General features: G+C 41.1%; 1 protein-coding gene across 1 annotated transcript in view; it reads left to right on the top strand.

Annotated features, from left to right (window-relative positions):
* The window catches only part of SRPK1 (SRSF protein kinase 1), a 33912-nt gene extending 10519 nt beyond the window's left edge, over positions 1-23393 (top strand). The window contains exons 4-16 of the mRNA XM_044443730.1: positions 3301-3409; positions 3753-3840; positions 4800-4887; positions 5489-5595; positions 6622-6787; positions 12863-12888; positions 14076-14289; positions 14926-15357; positions 15912-16012; positions 17604-17711; positions 18751-18820; positions 20345-20437; positions 20758-23393. Coding sequence (XP_044299665.1) covers positions 3301-3409; positions 3753-3840; positions 4800-4887; positions 5489-5595; positions 6622-6787; positions 12863-12888; positions 14076-14289; positions 14926-15357; positions 15912-16012; positions 17604-17711; positions 18751-18820; positions 20345-20437; positions 20758-20942 — 1787 coding nt within the window. The 3' untranslated portion in view covers positions 20943-23393. The remainder of the gene's footprint in view (positions 1-3300; positions 3410-3752; positions 3841-4799; positions 4888-5488; positions 5596-6621; positions 6788-12862; positions 12889-14075; positions 14290-14925; positions 15358-15911; positions 16013-17603; positions 17712-18750; positions 18821-20344; positions 20438-20757) is intronic.
* The last annotated feature ends 299 nt before the right edge of the window (positions 23394-23692 follow it).

Here is a 23692-nt window from a genome sequence, read left to right as displayed (position 1 = left end):
TCCCAATTTGCATGCTCTGGTTTGCTCAAAGATAGAAAATGTTGGGAGAGACTGTCCATTGTGCTAGTGAAGTGAAGCCATCTGCAGTGTACTTGATTGCAGCCTAGTAAATTAGCCTCCCAAGAGCACTGTTGCTGCAAAAGGTATTTATTAGCTGATTTTTATTCATGAGGATCTGGTGGAGAACAGATGGAGCACTTCAACCCAACTTCAGTCATGAGTAAAAAGGTTAATTAAAAGAATTCCAGGCTAGAAATGCAGCATGCTGGCAGAAGAGGCCCAGCAGCCCTTTACTACCAGCCCACCTGGGTGCTGTCATGAGTGCACAGGAAGAGACTTAACCACCTGCACGTCCCGCACAGAAGATGTAGCAGTTGAATGCATCTCTCAGCCTCCCCTGCCAACCCACTGTGTTTCTATAGGCTGTTGGAGCGCTTCCTCCTGCAACCCAATTTGCCTGGTTGAAATGGCTTGTCACCCATGGCAACCATGAATGAGTGTTCAAAAACAAGGGTGGCTTTTAGTTCTTCCATAGTCCAATCTAGTGTAGTGATCCAGAAATAAATGAAAAGCTAAACAGGCTCAATAGAAATGCATTCAGCATATGTGTATTTTTAAAGTAAGATATTGCTTCCTTGTTTTGTATTGTCACTTAGTGCACCTCATCTGAATCAGTAATTGCTAAAGACTAGAAGCAAAAATATACTTTGAGGGAGTGTAAGAGCACAATCCTATGGTGGTAGCTGTAAACCCTTGAACTTGGAGGCTGATGAATATCTAATGTGGAATGGAAAAAGTGGCAGAGGTAATCTCCACTTCTCTGTCCTCCTGCCCTGCATTTCTGCTAGACAGGTTTATTTTCCTGTATATTTGAAGTGCCTCAAAGGGGGGATGGTGAAGACTGGAGAGGTGTCAGGATAGCTTTCATTGTAACTTCATTACATTCCTCCCAATTCTTTTGTAGTTCTAAGAGTTCTGTCTCTGACAGCAGAATTGGGAAACCTGTGGATTCTCTGGTGCTGTCTTGGAGCTCACAGACTTGCTCTGAAAGATTCCTTTCCTTCTGAAAACTAGATGGAAATAACTGCTAACAATGCAGCCCTGCAGTGAAGCTTATGTAGGTGTAACATGAACAACTGGATGACCTAAAAGGACATGGTGTTCTTATGAGTCATAGTGGTGCAGTGTCTCGATAAGGAGGTCAGAAGAAGTATTGCATAGAAAGCAGGCTCTCTTAGTCCTTTTGAATCTGAAGGTGAACTGTCAGAAGGAAGACTGAATTTTGAAAAGTAATTCTGATTAGTGCTCAAAGTAATTACAGTGTATTTGGGTGGATATTTTTTCACAAAATCAGGGAATCTGTTGAATTCATTTGTAGGGTAAAGGTTGACCCATAGTTTGTTGAACAGCAAGTGTTACAGGGTTGCCAACACATAGTCCTAAAACTGATTGCCTCATTCTCATTGGTTGAGCACGGAGCCAATCAAATGATCTCTCCCCCCCTTTTTTAATATAGAAGTAGTTGTTTTGGGGCACTTCTAAAGGTGTTTGAGTTGAGGTAATCAAAGAGGCATATAGCTTAGGGAAGAGGTGGGAAGCCCCCAGCCTGTGCACCTGAGTAGGGCAGTGAGGCTTCCTTCACCTGGCTTAGGAGACTACAAGTGCTGCTACAAGGTACAAGGCCTACCACTCCCCATAAGAGTTGGCATATGGGATTCCTTTTGGTGGGGGAAGTAAAATAGCAAGCCATTTTCCTGACTTGACTTTTGTCCTTATCTTCAACCCCTACTATTTAAATTGTGGCAAATTGCCTAACATCACTCATTGATTACCTTTCCTTTAGCTGCTGATCTGCCCTCCTTACCCTGTGCAGTTGGCAAGAGATCTGGAGCCAGCTGTTGCAGGAATAGTTACTAATGCAGGAGCAGGAACTCTCTACACATTATTTGAGTAAAATGCATATCTTCTCTGACCAATGGCTCTGGTGGCAGTGTTGATGGGCATTGAAGTCTGGCATCATTTGGATGACCACAGGTTCTCCCCCTCCTATAGTGGTAATCTACTGCCTGTATGAATAATATACATATTGTGCCCTATGTGTTGGTTGCTCTAAAGTTGCACATTTTGTAGGAAGAACATGTTACAGATGTTTCCTTGAATCAAGGAGGTCTGAACCATTTTCCAGTGAGAGTAAATACTAGTTACCTTCTCATTGTACAGAGCAGAATAACCTGTATATAGTGGCAGATTTTCAAAATGGAGACAGCAGTATGAGACACATGCTTGTTTAACTGCCTCTCATGTCCAATTCTGGCATTACCTATAATGTGAATGGCTGAAGCCCTCATAGGAGGGTATATATGGTCCATGCTAGGTGAGAAGGCTCTTTTTTACGTGAAGTAGCTCTCATATGACTTTAAGTGTTGGTTATGATGTGTGAATTGTTTCCCCACTGTTTATATTCCCCTTGCAGATCATTTTGGTGGTGGCAATTACAGTACACATGGGATGTGGAAATTGAGCAAAAATGCCTGACAGAGATGCTTATCTTTGTGTCATTGTTTTTAATTCCACATTGCTGAAGATAAGCATCACATGAATTAAGCCATGAACAACCCCAGCTGCACTTTTTTTGTCTGTATGTCACAAAAACAACCCTCAAGGGCAGCATTTGAGAGTTGTTAATGCAGACAGGAAGTAGCTTGTGTGTGACATGCATCCCTCCAATTCTTGGGTTATTTAATAATAAGCAGATCCATTGTCTGTCTCTTTCTCCAAACCATTGTCTCCAGCATTACTTAGCTAACCTGGCAGTTGGAAAGTTTTGTGGAGAGTGGTATGTAATTTCATTTAGGGCAAAGTCTATGCATGTTTAGACAATTAAAAAATCCCTTAGCTCCCATCATCCCCAGTCAGCTGGAAGAAGTAGGGCTTTTTTCTGTCTAAACATACCAATGATTATACCTTTAGGGTACTTTTAGTAGGAAAATCAACCAGTTGGACATTTCCTCCTGCAGATAGTCATGTTGGTCTGAGAGCGGAATATTGTACATTGCACATTGTAGGGCTATTAGCTCTCCAGAGAGTGGAGAAACAAATGCTTCATCCACTATGTACTGGGACTACATTCAGTGTTTAGTAAGCTGTTGGGGTTTATTTGCATAGGATTAATTACCAAAATGAGTAAAGGACAGGCCTTTCTTAGCAGCCATGTACTGTCAAACAGTGTTTTGTTTGCCATTAAAAACTGACAACATCTCTGTGTTTTCTTGACCTCTTAACTGTCTTTACATTCTCTAGGGGGCTATCATCTTGTAAAAATAGGAGATCTGTTCAATGGAAGATACCATGTGATCCGGAAGTTGGGATGGGGACACTTTTCCACGGTGTGGTTGTCTTGGGACATCCAGTAAGTCTTCGCTTTTTGAATGAAATTTCTGCTAGTTGCTCAACACTCTTATAAACCAGTTTGAGATTTTTCCTTATCAAGTTCCTACCAGTTTTCAAATTTAGAGCATTCATCTAACCTATTTTATAAATAGAATCGTAACAGTGCTATGCTCAAGCTGTGCAGTGATGTGATCCACCATTGCATATTATTTCTTCTATTTAGCTGACGTTTTCTAATTGTTCAAGATCAAACTATTTTTACAGTTTTTCAGAGGAAATGATTCTGAGCATTCAGGTCTTAATCTGTTTATTTTTGGCTGATCCCCGAAAACAGTGCTATACTAAACCTTGTGTGCTTTTAGGGGGAAGAGATTTGTGGCAATGAAAGTTGTAAAGAGTGCTGAACATTATACAGAAACAGCATTGGATGAAATCAAACTGCTAAAATCAGTGAGTATCCACAATTTTTCAAGTGCATCATTTATTTATTTAAAACATTTTTATCCCATCTTATATCTGAGATGGATCTCTAGACTTCTTACTGAAAGACAAAAAAACCCAACATTTAAATAAAACATAATTTTCAGTACATAAAAATGCACCAAAATGCACAAAATAGACCATTCCATACATTCATTCATTAAAATACTGGGTGAATAAAATGGTTTTGGCTTGGTACTGAAAGGAATCAAACATTGATGTGAGGTGCACCTCTCTGGGGAGCAGGTTCCATAGCTGGGGCACCACCACAGAAAACTTTAAATTGTATATGCTTTGAGAACATTAATATCACATCATTCTGACAGGTTTGTTTTTTCTTGATAGATGAGAAGGACAACACTGTGTAGATGCAGAAATAAAGCATTTTATTGTTTTTCATTAATCTGTAAAGGGTACGTTTCACTTTGATTCCTGTGACATTTGAAAAGATGATAGAACATAGCAATTATAATCTAGGAGAGTGGTTCAGGTAATCTCAAATCAGGTATTCGTCCTCTTGTCATTACTTGGATATCCTGTCAACATGTTAGTGTAGTTGGTACCCTTACTTTCATGTATCCAGCCATATGTTTTCGGAGATTTTTATGGAGAAGCTGAGAGGGAAAGATGGGCTCATGTGATAGATCAGCCTTAAGTACAACTTCTGAGACAGCATTTCTTTAATGTGGGAGTAAATTTAAAACAGGTTTTTCAGTTGGGATTTAAAGCAGGGTTACATAGGAAGCAGGAATCTGTGGACGTATGAACCCATGTATCCAAAACAGTCAGAAATGTTTGATTCTTCAATTTCCTAAAATGAAGTAAGTAGAATAAGAATCTGGAGAGCATCTCAGAAACCTGAAGAGGGGACTGGATCTTCATTAAATAATTTCTTCTGGTGATGCTGTTATTGCTTTTTCTCTCTACAGGTCCGCAACACTGACCCAAACGATCCAAACAGAGAAAGGGTGGTTCAGCTATTAGATGACTTCAAAATCTCAGGAGTAAATGGTTCCCGTATCCTTTTCATAGAACAGGCCACAAGGGCATAGATTTCAGTGAAAAATCTTGCAGAGCTGTTGATGTAATGGCAGCAAATAATGCAAATTATCTGTCAATTCTCAACATATAATAAAAACGTGACGCTCTAATTGGGACTTTAAGGCTTATTATCAGACTTGTTGGCAGCTATTTAGCAAGCTCATCCTGGTCTGCCTACAGATGCTAGTTAAAAGTCACAGTCTTTAAAACAAACCAATACATAACACTGATCTTTAACTGCACATTCTCTCCCTCCCTCCCTCCCTCCTAACTGTGAATGGTTGAGGAATTTCTAGAAGTGGAGAGGAAGCTTTTAAAGGGGGGCTGATATGTCTGTGTACATCGAGCTTACTGGAGAAAGTGTGTAGGTCTATTAATGATTACAGTAACACAAGCCATATTTCCTAATGTGGTTCTATCACAGAATGGCTTTTCTACAGTTACTGTAAAAAATGACGTACAGAAAGTTTAGGGGGCAAAGGAACATATAGTAAGTAATCATGAATATTTGAGAGTGGCTATATTTTTATTAATGGCAGATGCTATCCCAGCAAATTCAACCTTGACTCAACTACAGATATTTGTATGGTTTTTGAAGTTTTAGGGCACCACCTTCTGAAATGGATCATCAAATCAAATTATCAAGGGCTTCCACTACTATGTGTAAAAAAAATTATTCACCAGGCATGTTCTACCTAAGTTATAACTATTTTGCTAAAATTTGCTTGAAGTGTAAAGAGGTTCTTTACAGTAGGCTAGAGTTCAGCTTTATGCTTTGGTGACGCATATACGGTAGAATACGTGTGGTGCTCAGTCATGCAGCTGGAAATGCTTTGTGCTCTATCTTGACAGTTGCTGTTGACAGAACAGTTCTAAATTGCACTGTGACCTTGCCTTGGTGAAAATCCCATTGTCCATTTGCTCTAGGATCCTCAGAAGGAACATTAAGCCCTCTGTACACAGTGTTTAAGAATAGTAAGCAATTGATGTGAAGTGGTGGGCAATTCAAGAGTTTTATTGCTGCCTTTTAGTTTCCAAGTTGTTATTTCATCCAAAAGCAAAGACAACGACACTGTTCTGATTGCTTTAAAAGTGAAACAGAGCCATTAAGAAAGATGAGATAGGTTTGCCTCAAGAGTGCAAAATTCTAAGAAGATTCTGTGATAGAAAAAGGCTGTACATGTGTGCCTCATTCGGCTCCATGACTATTGCATTTATTTTGATACAGGTTCATGTATGTTTTGTGGAGTACATGTTATTTTGTTTCTGTTTTTAATTTAGGCTTAGAGGCAATGAGACACAGACGTGGTTGGAGGGAAACAAAGGGAAAGTGTTTGGTAGCCTTTCTGCTGACTGTGGAAGATGGATGGATGTCTCTTTTTCCTCCCTCCCCCTGCCACATTACACAGTTAAATCTGGGGAGGATGGGGGAGCTCAGACAAAGCAGAAAGAAGAATACTAAATTGAACAGAAATTCTTGTTCAAGTAATAGTAGATTGACGATCTCAAGAAGAAGGCCCATTTTACTATAGTTTCTTATTGATCACTTTATAAATGAATCCAGAATCTCTCTATATTTCAGCAAGGCTTTGGTCATATCATACACTTAACTACTGGATTCTGGCTCTTTTCGGTATACTTTCAAGTTGCTCCATCAATGTGTTATGTCTCCTAAATATAATTTTTCATTGTCTTGTATTCATTCCACAGGTTTTGCAAGGGCTGGAGTATTTGCATGCTAAGTGTCGAATCATCCATACTGATATTAAACCAGAAAACATTCTGCTGTGTGTGAATGACCAGTACATCCGCAGACTGGCTGCAGAAGCAACAGAGTGGCAAAGATCTGGAGCCCCCCCTCCCTCTGGCTCTGCAGGTACTTTTTATATGTACAGATTAGCTCATTCTGAAGGAGGTAGATAAGGTATTAATAGGCATAAAGTAGCTATAGTACTGCAAGCATTGTTAATATGTAATACATTCATTTTTAATACTTTAATTGGACAACAGTTGGATAGCTGTACGAGTCTGCAAGAAGCTTATGAACAGAGTATAAACTGTTGTGTTTTGTAGTTCCAAAATATTGTTTCTGATCTTATATAGTTTAAGTAAGTGGTGGAAAAACAGCTTGCTATAGCTTTTATGCATTTGCAGGAAAGATTTCCTATGAACTATGTTGTAGGAAGTCTCTATAATTAAGTGCATGTACAACAACATAAGTAGCCCTTTTTGATCCTATGGGCGCATTTGACAAGTTGAGAAACTGTACTGAACATACTACAGGATGTATAATGTGGAAAGTTAGGCTAGTCACAAAGGTCTAGTAATTTGACCAAAAGGCAGAATCTGAGCCCCCAAACAGTGAACAACCCCTTTGATCTCACAGCTTTCATTGCTAACAGAACCCAGTTTCAGAGAAGATGGATGTCCCTCCCCAGCAGCCTACTCATTTCCTGCATCTCTTTCTTTGGATCACAATCCACAAATACTCTCACCTTGCCTTAATGCTTGTATATTTATGCGCTTACTTGTGCTTGCTCTTTCTCACTCACTCTCATGCACCCCCCCCTCCCTTCATCTGTTCACAGACATGGTTGGAGGGAAACAAAGGGAAGGTGTTTGGTAGCCTTTCTGCTGACTGTTCACAGTTGAAGGGAGGTGGGCTTGGCTGGGCTTGCTTCCTGGACTTGCAATAGCCCAGAGTCCCAAGTTCCTGCAAGCATACCCAGCATTTGTGGAGCACTTGCTGGGAATTGAGTTCCATGCACTGTGCAAGCAGAGCCCCTCTTGCACGCCAGGAGTAGCCACCATTTGAGCATGGCAACTGATGTTGAAGAAGGCTGATCATAAGGGGCTTGCCGGGAGAGAAGTCTCCTGTGACCAATGCACAAACAGCATCCCTTTTCCATGCCAGCTGCAGCACCTTTTGGATTGCTGCAGCTAATGGCAGAAGGAGGTTGTCAGTTGAACAGCCAGTGGTCCATGAGCATTCACAAACTTCCTCTCGGCTTGGCTCACTTTGGAAGACCAGCCAAAGCATAAGAGGAAGCCTGTGAACGCTTGGAGGGATGGATTCTAATAGGGTTCATTGCAACTCTAGTTCACACAAGTGCAAGCATCCATGTATTCATCATGCTTAAACACCTGAACACACATACATACATCCCTTCTTGAAGCACATGAGAAAACACACCCACTCTTTCAGGTTCTCTCCAAAATCCCTCTAAACCATTTCTTCCTCTCTCTTTCTTACACATGCAGCCCCCATCCATTCAAATGTACAAGCATATAACCCTCCCCAACACTCCAAACTGCTCTCCAGCTGGCTCCTTGCCAGCCTCCACTGGCTTCCCTGACTCCCAAGTTGGCTGGGTGTGCTGCAGAAGAATGTATTGGCCTGCAGCTGCCTGCCATCTTCATTTCCTAAGAATATCCCTGTGGCTCAAGAGAGATTTGTGGAAATGAAAATGGCAGTAGATAGAAGCTCTCTCCTTACTTTGAAGCAATCCTAACTGGGTAAAAACATTTCTTATGTTAAAAAAGTGGAACGGTTAGAGCAACTCAGCAGCCACTAGGAAAGGTGTCCAAATGATACACTGGTGCCCACAGGCATGAAATTATCTACTCCCTATCTAGGATGAACCTTATATATTGTGTGTGTGTGTGTGTACACAGTGAGAGCTCATTATCGAGCCTATGCTGTGGTGGTGAGGGCGGCAAAAAAGAAATTCTTCTCTGCTTCCATTGCCTCCGCACAATGCCGTCTGGCAGAGCTCTTTCGGGTGGTACAAGGACTGGTACATGCTGGCCCCAAAAAAGACCTTGTGCTACCCCACCGTGACAACTTTGCCAAGCATTTTAAGGAGAAAATTGCTCAGATTCGTCACGAGCTGGACTCCACTAGTGACTCAGAGCCTTCTGGGCCAATGTTGCCGTCTGGTCCAAAATTGATGGATGAGTTTCAGTTGTTGCGGCCTGATGATGTGGACAAGGTGCTTGGACAAGTACGTCCCACCACCTGCTTATTGGACCCTTGCCCATCTTGGCTACTTAACAAAGCCAAGCACGGGATAGGGGCCTGGATCCTGGAGGTTGTCAACGTCTCTCTGAGGGACGGCCGGATACCTGCCCCTTTGAAGGAGGCAGTAGTCCGGCCATTCCTAAAGAAGGCATCCCTGGATCTAGAGATGGCCACCAATTACAGACCGGTGGCCAACATCCTGTTCTTGGGCAAGGTGTTAGAGCGGGTGGTGGCGGGACAACTCCAAGCACTCTTGGATGAAACTGATTATCTGGACCCATTTCAGTCTGGCTTCAGACCTGGGTATGGTACTGAATCTGCCTTGGTCGCCCTGTATAATGGCCTGTGCAGGGAGAGAGATAGGGGGAGTGCGTCCCTGTTGGTCCTCCTGGACCTCTCAGAGGCTTTCAATACCATCAACCATGGTATCCTTCTGGATAGGCTAGCGGGATTGGGAGTTGGAGGCACTGCTTTGCAGTGGTTCTGCTCCTATCTCAATGGCCAATTCCAGAAGGTAGTGCTGGGGGTCTATGGCTCTGCGCCATGGCAGCTATGCCATGGAGTTCCGCAGGGATCCATTTTATCCCCCTTGCTATTCAACATCTACATGAAACCGCTGGGAGAGGTCATCAGGAGGTGTGGGCTGCGGAATCATCAGTACACAGATGATACCCAGCTCTACCTCTCGTTTTCTACCAATTCAGGTGAGGCAGTGGCTGTACTTAACCGGTGCCTGGCCGAGGTAATGGGCTGGATGAGGGCCAATAAACTGAAGCTCAATCCAGACAAGACGGAGGTCCTGTTGGTAGGCTGCTCGGACTTCGGGGTGGAGGACCTGGACCTTGTCCTGAATGGGGTTGCACTTCCTCTTAGGGACAAGGTCCGCAGCTTGGGAGTGCTCCTCGACCCAGAGCTTTCACTGGAAGCTCAGGTGACAGTGGTGGCGAGGAGCGCTTTCTTTCAGCTTTGGCTGATCCATCAGCTGCGTCCCTATCTGGAGAACGATTGCCTGGGGACAGTGACACATGCATTGGTAACTTCCCATTTCTGTAACACGCTCTACGTGGGGCTGCCCTTGAAGACGGTCCGGATACTTCAATTGGTGCAAAACAGAGCTGCCAGGTTGCTGACAGGGACTGGGCGTTGTTCTCATATAACCCCAGTCCTTCGTCAGCTTCCCGGGATGTCTCCAGATGTTTAATGTAATTGTATAGTATTTATTTGTATTGGAAGCCGCCCCAAGGCTTTTGCGAATGGGGTGGCATAGAAGTTTTCCAAATAAATAAATCATTTGAAATCTCCAGAGAGTTTAAATATTATTTCCTACATGTGATTGTTATATACCCTATTAAGTGATTTTACTATTGTATTATTTGCTATCATGTAAGGCAAATCTGATATAAGGTCAAACAAGTGCTATTACCATCATCATAGTCCATGTATGCTGAATTCCATCATGTATAGACTAGCCTCTCTGCACATTTTATTTCTTCCCTCAGATCTCCATACGTGCAAATATGATTGTAGTAACTTCAGTTAAGACTTGAGTGTTTGCCCAGTATCACCACTGAGAGCAATTCCTGTGATAGACGCATTTACTAGGATAAACAATTCTAGGATTTGATTCTTGGCTGCTGGATCTAGTTTAAAGTAACTGCCATGAAGAGAGTACTGCCAGTATCAACACTCATTAGTAGCCATTAGTGCTTTGTAGCAACAGATGGAAATGAAGTGATCCACCTTTGGTATTCACTGCCCTCTTTCTTTCTATCCCCTATCACAATTGCCAACTCAAGTCATCTGACTCAGCCAAGTCACACCTGGCTCTTTTCAGGTTAAGAGCCTAATGAAAGCTTCCATTTGCAAAATTCTGTTTTCATTTCACACACTGAATGAAAAGCATTATCTGAAGTTACCCTTGGTTTCTGTCAAACATCTGGCAAAATATTTGTTCCCCAAAACACACAGCAGCAAAAAGAGTTAAACATTCAAATTTTTGTCTAAAAATTAGAAGCCCAGCAAAAGAGATAATTTGTAGACATTTGCTGCTGAAGGTCAGCTAGCTTTAATCAACAATATGGGACATTTCCATTCAAAGCAGCCAACCACAGAGCTCCCTGTTTTCAAATAAAGGTAGCTCTTGGGCTACAAGACAGTTTCTCTGTTCTAACTATATCTTTCTGGTGAATCCCTGAAGTCATGTCTACTGTAGACCTGTCTAGGACGTATGTAACACACATTCCCTTAGCAGTTTAATGGTTCAGCTGTCATGGTTTTTTATACTCTTCTGGTAATCATAAAGAGTAGGAATGTAGATAATTAAACTGAATCCTGAGTTATGCTGCTCATGTGCCATGAAAAAGGGCTGACTGTTCTTGTATTTAAGACTTAGCTTCCAAGGTTTGAAAGAGCCTTGCTTAGTGGTAGTGGCCTTTTGTACCCCGTTTGGAATAGCATTTGTGAGACATCCCATTCAAAAAAAATGCTGTGCAGTATCATGGTTACATGAAAACCAGTGACCAACCAGGGTGGTACATGTATATGCTAAAAGAACCAGTTACCCTGCAGAAGCAAACCTTTAATGTCACATTGTGCCTATATTCTTGGAGGGCAGCTTGGTTTAGAAACTGGAATCCAGGGACCAAAAATATACTTTGCTGTATAACGTGATACCTCCTATGTGATTAGACTCCTCAGCTATTGACAACCTTTTTGTTCCCTTAATTGTGAGAAAGCTACAAGGGACCAGAGAAAATTATTTTGTGGGCTGCCAACTGGATTCAGTGGATCAGTGGATTCATTGATCAATGGATTCATTGATTAATCCAATTAATCATGTTCAGTGGATTAATCAGAAATTGAATAGTCTTGAAGTGGACTACACACACTCTTTCCTTGTCTGTATTTCATCCTGGGATTGCTGTAGAAATGGTGTGGTCTTTTTTTCTTTCTTTCTTTTCTTTTTTTGGCATGTGCAGAGATGTTCAGAAATCACTAGGAATGAATAGTGGCCACTCATGAGGACAAACAAGCGGCATAACCAGTGCCACCCAAAATCCCTTGCCTACATAGAAACCTAGTTTGCACAATCAAGACACCCCCACTGTGGCTATCAGCCTTGAATAGCTGGCATATTTTAAGTTATAGAGGCTTATTTAAACTACAGTGGGCTGTGGGCTGTGCAAGCATATACTAGGCATGATTTGAATATTCAGTACCCAGCCATGGCTTGTCATGTAAACCCAGGCTGCAGATGTTTCATTGTTGGATTATGCAAAAGTTGTTTAACCCTCATACAACTCCTACTGCCCAGGTGCACATGATATGACAAACCATAGTTGGGTGCTGAATCTTCCAAATGGCCACCTGCACACTTCACAGTTTGATCAGCCAGCCCACTGAGAGATTGTTGCCTGAGGATAACAATTCACAGTCCTGAAATACTAACCTCAAATTTTCTTTAAATAGAAGCACTAGCAGTCTTGGTGCTACTTCACCTTTCCTGCACATAATTATGCCCCTTGTTTTGGAAACAGCTACCTACCCTTAGGATAGATGACCTAATTGTCATTCTGTATAAAAATGTGCACTGAATTCTTTCTGCTTACATAAGTAACATTTTGTGTTGAACACCATCTATAATGTCCAGGAAGTGTTTAGATATATAACTAAACCTTTTGCTACAAACTGCCCAGACAGCCTTGGCTATTCGATAGCATAGAATTTAAATATATAAATAACCACCTTGTAATGGACTGAAAACTGGTGATGTCTTGTTGAGAGGTTTCTTTTTCCTTTTCCTTAGTGCAGGCATATAATAGCAGTAGTGTGCTGCTGCCTGTAGAAGAATGTGAGTAGTATACTACTTCTGTATCATTGTTGCAACCTAGAGGGCCAGCATACTAATTGTGTTTCTCTCTTTCTTCACAGTCAGTACTGCACCACAGCCCAAACCAGTAAGTGTGAGTTTACTTTTAGAAATGAGTTAAATGTTGCATTTAATATTCATAACCTTTTGTGCTGAGGATGCAGCCCAGAGCATAGTTCAGCTGAAAGAGGTGGCATGGGATTGGAAAGTATGGCGAGATTTGGCCCATAGGATCACTTATAGTCGGATATGGCTGAACAGCTGAACAAGAACAATCTTTGTGTTACAGAGCAGCTCCAATAATGCAGGAAAGTTCCCACCCAAAGACATAATAGCATATCAAGATTTGTAGCCTCCATTGTTCCAAGAGTTAAAATTTTAGCATGCTGCTATATGTACCTCATTTTTTCCCATGCTGATAATAGGCAGCATTACTTTGCCTTAGTAAAACTGAGAGCAGTCAGACTTTTTTTCCCAATCACTGCAGTTTCATTTGTTACATTTCATCATGTGCAACACAGACTTGGAGATACTCTGGACCATTCACATGAACAGAATAGATGCTTATGTACTGGTCTGCAGTGCCTGAAGGTTCTTATTTTAATCTGTGAATTATAAATATGATCAGTTATTAATGAGGATTGGCAATTCACAAAGGAGTAAATAAACACTGGTAACAATTTGTACCATTGACTGTCTTTCTACCATGAAACACCTGAGAAGATGGCATGAGTTTGTATCTGGTGGACAGATGTCTCCCTGGAAAGCCTTCATTTGGCAATCTTCTATATTGTACAGTTAATAGACCCTATGAATATCATCAGAATTACAAGAGGATTTGAAACCTCTTTGAAAGACTTGGATAAGGCTGCAATGCTATATCCACTTACTTGGGAGTAAGCCACATTGAACACAGTAGAGCTTGCACTACAATCATATATATGTCCACTGACATTAGCACTGATGCTATTGCAGTAGTGCACAACATGACGAGCATCATGAGGAAAAAACAATTTTGCCTCAGATAACCACATATTCTCACTGCCCAGGAAAATGCATTTTTACATTATGTAAACATTGCTTTATATTAGCTTTGGCACAATGTAATGTTACCTAGTGTGTACTTGGCATCTGGATCTTTATGATTGGTGAGGTCTTTCCTTCCTCTTATTTAAACGCTCTTTCATAAATTCTGAAACAGTGTCTGCTAGACTATTTGTAAATGCAGGAGGCAATGGATGCCTGAGGGTCAGCTTATTTGCATTCATCCTGCAGGCTGACAAAATGTCAAAAAATAAGAAAAAGAAATTGAAAAAGAAACAGAAACGGCAAGCAGAGCTACTGGAGAAACGAATACAGGAAATTGAGGAGATGGAGAAGGAAGCGAGCCCTCCAGAACCACAGCCTGAAGAGCAACAAGAGGTTCCAAGACCACTTGAGCTGCTCTTAAAAGAAAGCCCCCCAAATGAAGGGCTACCAGAAAAGACAGGTATTGATCTCCAAAAAAATACATGCATTGGATGTACTTGGTAATACTACCATTTCAAGCCAAGGAAGTGTTAAAATCAGCACTGATAAACTTCCTTAAACCTGGATGAGTATGTTGTGTACAAGCCACCTTAAGAGCTTTTTTGGCTAGAAAGGTAGGATATTTATTAAATAAGTTACTATAAGAGTTTGCTAATCTCTAGCTCAGCATTTTCCCATAAGATCTGAGAACTAGTGTAGTGGTCAAGAGTGTAGCACTGAGACTTGGGAGATCTGGGTTCTAGTCCCCACTCAGCCATGGAACTAACTGGGTGATCTTGGGCCATTCACAGACACTTAGCCCAGCCTACTTCACAGGGCTGTTGTAAGGAAAGGATTGAGAATGGGAGGAGAATTATGTAAGCCACTTTAAGTTCTTTAAAAAGAAAGGGGTGGGATATAAATATAATAAATCAATAAAATAAGATACAATGGACATCTAAGCTTAGACAATTGTTTGCCGATGTTCAGAGCACTTAAGGTATTAAGTAATTTTTTTACTGGTACACTGTTGCATGTAATCGCCACACAATAAAACACATTGAATTATTATTCTTGTCCCACAGACTTTCTGACTTCTTGTCCCTTTTTTGTCTAGATGACATTTCTCTTGTATCAGAGCAAACTATCTTAATGGAGGGGGTTGAGAAATGCATAACAGAAATCAATTGCAATGGAATGGTACAAATGGCTAATTTCACTGATTCCATGAGCCAAGTGTCAGTGAGACTTGAAGATGACCTTCATAATGCCAACGATTGCAGTGGTCCTTCTCAGGAACAGGAAGAGGATGGGAGCTGTGCTTACAGCCAAAGTAATGGTGGCTCAGAGAACAAGATAAAAGAAGCAATATCAGACTCCTGTGTTCCCTTGCTTTCGGAGGTTCTGGATTCAATGGTATGCCAGGGAACTTCAAGTGAGGAACAGTATTTCAGTGAGCAACAGATCAGCAACTTACAAGAGAGCATCAGGGCAGAAATACCTTCAGAAGATGAAAATGAAAATAATGGGCCCTCTGAGAACAATAAAGGTACTGCATGTGGGTTAATGTAAGAAAAAATCATACTGTTCTGAAAAGTTGTTCTATAGAGTATATCAGAGTACTCATGTTAATATGTAGGCTTTTTTATTGGGCTCACACACATGATTGGCATAATCTTACAAACATCTTACCAGACAGGTTGTATTTTCCCCATATAAGGGAAATGGCAGGTTGTTAGATTGTATCCTAAGGCTACCCAGCTCTTGGAGTCAAGCCAGTTTAATAAGCCATGGTTTGAAGATAGCTTGCTTCAAGCAGTGGTTATCCACAGTTTATTAGGTTCAGACACAACTAGCAAGCTGCAGCTAATAAAAAATGCAAGTCAAAGCTTCTGATCTCCTTATGACCACACCAGAGGGGAAGGGGAATGTGTGAATCATGGTTTATTGTGGCACCTGAGCCACTTCATTACTGTAAATTTACTGCTGGAACACCAGTCAAGGTTTGTCTAGTGTTCTTATGACAAATTGTGCTTTCAGAATTTGTGTGACACAGGATGGCATTGCCCATATGAAGTTAACTGTTATTTATGTTGTATCTAGGAAAATCTGCTGCTGGAAATTTCCTCCTTAATCCTCTTGAGCCTGTGAATGCTGAAAAGCTCAAAGTGAAGATTGCTGATTTAGGAAATGCATGCTGGGTGGTAAGTTTCCATCCCATGACAAAAGATGCTAATTTTTGTAGTTAGCACCAGTGAATATATGCTCTTTTAAGCCTGAAAACAGGGTTCTACAAATGCCAGTTTACCAAGAGTCATATGAATGCCAGCAATCATACCTTTGATCATTTAAACATAGCATGGAATAATGGCAGGAGCTCCTCCTCATGCTCACGCCTGGCTTCAGAGGCACTTAGAAAGCAGTGCATTGTGTTGCTGCTTCCAGGTGCTTCTGAAGCTTAGTCCAGTTTCAGAAATGGAACTCCATCAATTTGGAGAAGGGACAGAGTTTTGTCTGCAGTATTGCATTCTCGCAAATACACATATTGATGGATATGTGCTATTTTCATGAGAGGTGCATTGATTCTTCATCATATTAAAAATGTTTCAGAAGCGTGCCTCAAGTCTACTGCTTCATATTTGTTTAATTGTTAAAATTAATATGACACTCATTTGGGAAAGAATCTGACCCCAGAAAATATGGATTTTCTGTTATTATCCAGACAGTTCTAATTTTAGGATAGATGATTTCAGCCTGTTCCAACATTAGTGTTTAGGAGTAGGGACACAGAAGTCCAGAGCTCACTGGAACTTCATTTTCAAGCAATTTAGAATGGTGATCACCTAAACTGTGCATTTTTCTGATCTCCAGCTTTCAACTCAGCTTGTTCTAAGAAGTTCCACTCAGGTTTCTTCATAGAAGGCTTGATTTTCTTGGGGTCATCAGGGAAGAAAGAACAGCTTTCTAGCTCACTTTTAGTCTTCACTTTGTAAACTGTTTATTCTCATCCACTTCTGGACTCATTCTTTCGCTGCTGTACTTTGCAGCTTCAGTCTCTAAGACTGGCTATTCAGGTGTCAGGGTGTGTTTATGACCCTCAAGCTGCTTCACTCAACTACCATCAGACAATAATAACCTTACAGCTGAACTGTAAATGCAGATTGTAGCCTTCTTGTAATGATCCTGCTTTAGAGTGAAGGGACAAGGTTGCTTCAAGTTTCTTCTCATGTGATTCATTTTTTAGAAATGAACTCCAAACTTTGCTGGTGAAAAAAATAGAATGTGAGGGGAAGGGTTGTAACTTGAAATGTATTGATGTTTGGTGTCAGTTGGGTGATGGACAGCATCCTAGTTAGAACTCTAATAAAATAGAAGGGGAAATGATTATGGAAGAGGGTGGATTAAGTGAAATTAAAGGATGGCAAATAACTGAGAGCTGTTTACTCTTGCAGGTCCTGGCCTCCATCCCTAGTTTCCTTGATAGTAATGTGGGTGTCTGCTAATGCCATTGAACACAGTGTTTTTCCCCTGAGGCACAAGATTGTGTTTATATGCAGAACAGGGTTTTCTCTGATGTGGTGCCAACACTTCTCTCTTCAAAGACACCTGCCAGACCACATCCCTGTTACGATAATATTGGGTTCCAAATTAAACAAATGAGGGCCATTTGAGGGTGTATTCTTGAAGCTGTCAGGCTTTAAGAGCATAAATCTTAATGTTTCTTAAGACTCGGGAAGTTGCATTCATGTGCATATCTGTCTTTGGTAGCAACACAATATCACTTTTTTTCTGCAGCATAAACACTTCACTGAGGACATCCAGACAAGACAGTACCGATCCTTGGAAGTACTGATTGGAGCAGGGTATAGCACCCCAGCTGATATTTGGAGCACAGCCTGCATGGTAAGTTCAATCATATTCTTTCAGATGTTGATTTTAGAATTCTGTAGGAATTGCTGACCTGCACCATATTTTGTTAAATCATAGTGAACTGATTTAGGGTGTCATCTGGTGGGACTACCTGTAACTCTCCAAACCTGGAGGATTACAAGCTTCCAATGGACAGCAAGAGCAGCTTTGGCTAAGTGCTTTTCCCCTGTTTGTGAGGAGGAGGGGCTGAGTCACCATCAGGATTCATCGTTCCTGGCAGAGCCTTGTTCCTTGCCTTCCCTCCACTGCATCTCAGCCCCAGCTCCAGAGTTGCAACTGAGACCTGTGAGCTTTCGGAGTAACATGGAAAGTATTGCTCCCAATGGGAGGGCACTCTGAATTTGGGGGACCAGCTCCAAACTCAGAGTGCTTTTCCAACTTTTGAGCTGGGGTTCCAAATGTTCCTATAGCTGTCTAGCTGCCAGGGAATTGCGCCCTTAAGTGAGTAAGTCTCAGTCTGTTTTAATATTTTATTGGCTATTTTGCTGTTTTTGAGTATGATGGACTTGTTCTGCACTGCCTTGAAATCTGATGTTGTTATTCTTAATTTCATTTCTGTACAATGAAAGGTATACTTGTACTCTAAAACTTGTTTTAAATGGGAAAATAGTTTAAATAAAGCTTTCCACTTAATGGAAATGATGAGCTTTTTAAAAATGGCAGCATGGTAACAAAGACAAGAATATGTGGTAAGTCCCACTTGTTTTAGACTCAATGCCTGAAGTACCTTTCAGGTCCGAAGTTCAACCAGTCATGTCTATATTCAGTTTCTGTGTTTGGGGTAAGTATGGTTTCTGGATATAGACACTGCTTTGAGTCAGATCTGCTTGACCGAGAGAACCTTCAGATGTGTGGGACCACAACTCCTGTCATTCCTAAACAGCATGAGAAGAACACCAAGCTTCGGAAGCCTTACCTTACAGGATAATATACAATTAGGATTGCAGTTGTAACATTTTCTGACTGTTCTCAAATGAAATGCCCATAAGTTGTCTGTTGTTTTCTTGTTCAGGCCTTTGAGCTAGCTACAGGTGACTATCTGTTTGAACCTCACTCTGGTGAAGACTACTCACGGGATGAAGGTGAGAACTAGCAACAGATTCTTCTAAACTACTACAAATTAAAGGGTATGAGAATGCAGAGGGAGTTAAAACAGAGTTAAGTAACTGAATTTTATCTCCTGGGTTTTCCTAAGTTTATTTGGGGATCACTGAAGCAGGTTAAAAAAATTGGGCTTCAAAGACCAGATTGCACACTTCTGCTAATGGTATTAGAGAATTCTGGATCGCTTAAGTATATCCATGTATGCTTTAAATACACGTGCTGAGAAGTGGGTTTTTTTAAAAGCAGATTAATATGGGGCAGAATTATGGGTAAAAACATGCAAAGGTGATATGGACTGAATATAGATTTATCCACCCCTAGTTCAACATTAATCTTTGTGGAACACCACAGCCCACATTTCAACGCAAAGATAAATATACGTAAACTCATTTGTTTCCGTGGGTTTAAGCAGCACTCTGTGGCCATATTTTGCACATAACTTTGAATAGTTTGCTGTTAATTATGCATGGTAGGAAGTACAGAGATAAATCATGGGGTTCTAAATCACACCTTTTAGTATGTCAAAGCTCAAGCTTTGCTACAGAGGCAAAATATAACAGCAACCTTCTGCACAAGTGCATTGGGTGAATGCATTCTGGTAGACGTAATTCTTTACATTGGGAATAATGCTGTATGTGTTTCCTTCTTATTAAAAACAGAGCATTATTGTTATTTATTTATTATTCATTTCTATACTGCACCATAGCCAAAGCTCTATTTAACCCAGTTCATAAAAATAAATGATAAAAATACAATAAAAATTTCAGAAAAATCAGAAAAATTAAAAGGTTTAAAACAGCTAAAAACATGATAAAAACACACAATACAAGGAATGACAAAAGAGTGACTCTGCGAAACACCTGGTAAATCCCCTTCAAGCCCCTGGGTGGCTGAGTAAACCTTTAAAAGCCTCAGAAAAGAGAGCCATCTTAACCTGGTGCCATAAAGATGACAGATTTTGTGCCAGCTGGGCTGCAAGAGGGAGGTTCTTCCATAGATGGGGGGTGGCACTGCTGAGAAAGCCCTCCCCATTGGTGCCACCATTCACACTTCCCTTGGAGTGGGCATTCAAAGGAACGCCTGGGTGTTGAGTGTAGTGTCGGAGTAGGTTGCAGCTGCGGGAGGCTCTCTGACAGGTATCGTGGTCATAAGCTGTACCAGGCTTTATAGGTTAAAAAGATAATCAGGGCAATCTGCAGACTAAACAACCTCTCATAAAAGAACAAAACACTGAATAAAAAATCCAGGGGCCAGGAACAACCTGTTCTGAAGTTCCCTGGATTCAGACCACAGGTAAACCCAGCAACATAGCATATTAGCAGGCTCCAGAGAATTGATATTAGGAACTTCCAGCAGCACTGAATGGAGAGATCTTTTTTGAGGCATTGGTTTGATAGAGAAGGCATTTCAGAAGACCCGAGTGTCTGAACCGAGATCACAAAAGGGCAGTTTGGGTTAATTTGTTCATTGTTCTTTTTGTTCATTTTCTCCTGGGAACACAGACCACATTGCATTGATTATCGAACTCCTTGGGAAAATACCTCGCAAGCTCATTGTGGCTGGAAAATACTCTAAGGAGTTTTTCACCAAAAAAGGTAAGAGGAAAGAATCAGAGATATCCTAGCATAGGGACAATTGGAATAGTTTTTACTCTTTTTTTTCAGTCCAATTTTGATCCTGTCCTAATTTTTACTCATGTTTTTTGTTTAGTCTTTTAATGACAGAGTTGTCATTGGAGCAGTGTGAGGGATTGTGGATGAGGGCAGGATTCCTCATTATCAGATTGAATCCAGTGGTGTCATTCCAGTAACGGAGCTGTTCCTGTCAGCTAAACAGAAGGAGGCAATTCCTTCCCTGCATCCCTTCCCTGTTTGTGTTAATGCCATCATGTTAATCTTCCTTTCATTGTCCACAGGTGATCTGAAGCACATCACCAAACTGAAGCCATGGGGCCTTTTTGAAGTTTTGGTGGAGAAATACGAATGGGCCCAAGATGAGGCAGCTGCATTCACAGACTTCTTGCTACCTATGTTGGAGCTGAATCCCGAGAAGAGAGCTACAGCAGCACAGTGTCTCAGGCACCCCTGGCTCAACTCCTAGAAGCTGAAATCTGACACCATGACCTTGTAGTTGAGTTTACAACATAATATATATACACATACCTAGATGTCCCAGCTCCCCCCTTCCCTGGGTCAGTTTTTCCCTTCTTAAATTTCAGAGTGAAGCTTCTTGAGGGCTTTTGAGATTTTAGATAAATCTAACTGTTCATGTGAGTTTGTGTACTTGACTCAGTAGGGACTATTGTCAGCCAGTGGGCGTCCAATATGTTTTGCTGTGATTGGAGTTTGCCAAAGAGTTTTTATGGGAATGTGAAATTATCCCCCAACCCACTTCCTTACTCAAGTACCTTCCCCTGAAAGTATGGGGAAATCTCCATTGGGACACACTCCCTTAACTATATTGCAGTCATCCCAAGGGGGATGTGAAGAGCTGTGAATCCCTCCTTAGCTCACTGACTCCAGGAGTCATATTCTTAGTGCACATCCAGTTGCTGACAGTAAGAGGAGAAATGGCAGATGGCACCAAGGTGGTAGCTCCATGTGGAGCACTCAACTCTACTTGACTCATTCCTTTGGTGTCTGCTCTGCTGCTTCGGTAACGTTTTTGTTCTTCTTTTCAGACATATTTTTTCCTAGTTTTAGCCATTGAATCTTTCGAAACAACTTATATGAAATATATATTTTAGCACCACTTGTTCCCTCAGTGTTCAGGTGATTTTCCGAATTCAGTGAAATCAGCTGCTCTCAAAAGGCAGAACACGTGAACTTGAGTAAGTTTCACAAGGGAAATGAAAGCAAGCAGGAATTGGTGAAGGTAACAGTCCCTACAGTACAGTCTATGCATTTGCTGGCTGCAGAAAGGAAGCCAGGTTGCTTCTGTTCTGTGCCAGACCTGCCCAACATGCCTCCCCAGGCAGGATGTGGCATGCCAGCTGTGCATTCTGCAAAAAGAGCAGGATTACCAAGCATGTGGCAGGCTGATCATGTGGCAGATCATGTTGGTCTGCCTTATGCCATTATGTTGGCCTTGTGTGACAGTGTCATTTTAGTAGGGGTCAGTTAGTTATCAGCCTAGATATACAATTTATATCATTCTTTTACAGTAAGGAAAGATGGTGTTAGTGGGCATCTTTCCAGCCATACCATGTGCTCAGTCTTTGAACCACCACATTTCCAAAGGTTGATGAATGTATCTTCCATGTAAATTTGTCCAAGGTGCTGGACTCCAAGATTTACCTTTCTGAATAGAAATTGTTCTTTCGTAATGTATTACCATCAGGACAAATAATCTAGTGGAAAATAGTCCAATTCCCTCCTCCCCCTAGAGGTGAAGTGTCCGTTTCTGTTTTTCAGAATAGTTGAAAACATGGTTGCTTAACAGAATGCAGTGTAAGGTGTTCAGCTCCTAGGAGGGGGGGGGGGGGTCAGTTGTGACTGACTATTGTAAGTGTCTTTATTTTGTCACATATGTAATACTTGTTAGTCTTCCCCAGAAACATCCTCCTCTAATGGTAGGTTTGCAGGCATTGGGATTTCCAACAGCCTGTCCCGACCATGGACCAAATAGGCCTTTGAGGTTACAAAATTTTCCAAGGCTGGAAACTCCTGAAGCAACTCAAGCCTGTAGGCATTGTGTGGGACAATTGAATACAAAAGCTGCCAGAGTGAGACACTCTTCTCAGGTGTTTTCTCTGTGTGAGAAATCTCTGTTTATTATTATAATCTTAAAACACTCCTGCCTTTCACCAAAAAAAGAAAACAATCTGGTGCAGTTTAATTTTTGTTTCTTTAAAAAATGTTAGTGTAGCCATCATATCCCCTTTGCTTTCCAAGTTGGCCATGATGTCATGTGATGCCTGTCTTGGGGCTTTAGCAAACTCTGTGCTGCATGTCCATTTAGGAGATCGTAAGTAAGGTTCTCTATGCACAACCTTAAAGATGTAAAGGAAAAAGTTCCAAAAGTTTTAATGATATTCCTGTTATTTGGAGTGTCATCTTCACCTCCCAAAAGCACTTCCGCGCCTGTCTATAAAAAGATTTAAGATGGGACTCGAATGTATAATAATACTTTCTCTTTGAATACTGTGAAAACTTGCTGGCAGGGAGAATTGAATTTCCATTGTCAATGCAACCTAGTTTGCATCAACATCCTGACTACCCGAAAGCAACAAAATGTTCACAGGTATGGGGACTGCATCTCTTGGTTCTAATCTAGGTTTCCTCCAGAATCGAAGACTGCCACCTCTTTTGCACTAAAAGAGAAGATCTGGGGTAATACAAGAGGTAGTTTGTCAGAATTACCTATATATTTTGTGGCTCTCAGTGGGTTCACTCAACTTCCAAATTGCCATAAAGTGCTCACGGACCTATTTGTACTTGTTTTGTTGGCCTAAAACCTGAAGGAAAAAATACATTTTTATTCTTTCTATTGGGTGCATTGTCTTTTTTTTTCTTTGTAAATGCAGCACAATAAACAGATTATTAAATAATCCCCAGGTACTTTTGATATGCTGTCTGTATTCATCTAGAATTTTGTATGGTAGAACCTCTTACCTGAACAAACTGTGTGTCAGTAAGAAGCTCGAATTAAATACAAACACTACTGATATGATTTGAATTGTGGGAAGGGAGTGGTAATTAAGTGATGCAATTCCATAACTAGATAGAAAGAAACGAAAACACTACATGTTGCCCGTAACTAAGTTCAGCAAATGGTGATTTTACTGTTAGGCTGGTACATTGACATTAAAAGCATACATCAGAATGCATCATTAATCAGTCATTTTACTA

This window comes from Varanus komodoensis, unplaced genomic scaffold (genome assembly GCF_004798865.1).
Source record: "Varanus komodoensis strain SLA01 unplaced genomic scaffold, ASM479886v1 scaffold1, whole genome shotgun sequence".
NCBI lineage: Eukaryota > Metazoa > Chordata > Lepidosauria > Squamata > Varanidae > Varanus > Varanus komodoensis.
This window is presented reverse-complemented; position numbering and strand designations above follow the sequence as displayed.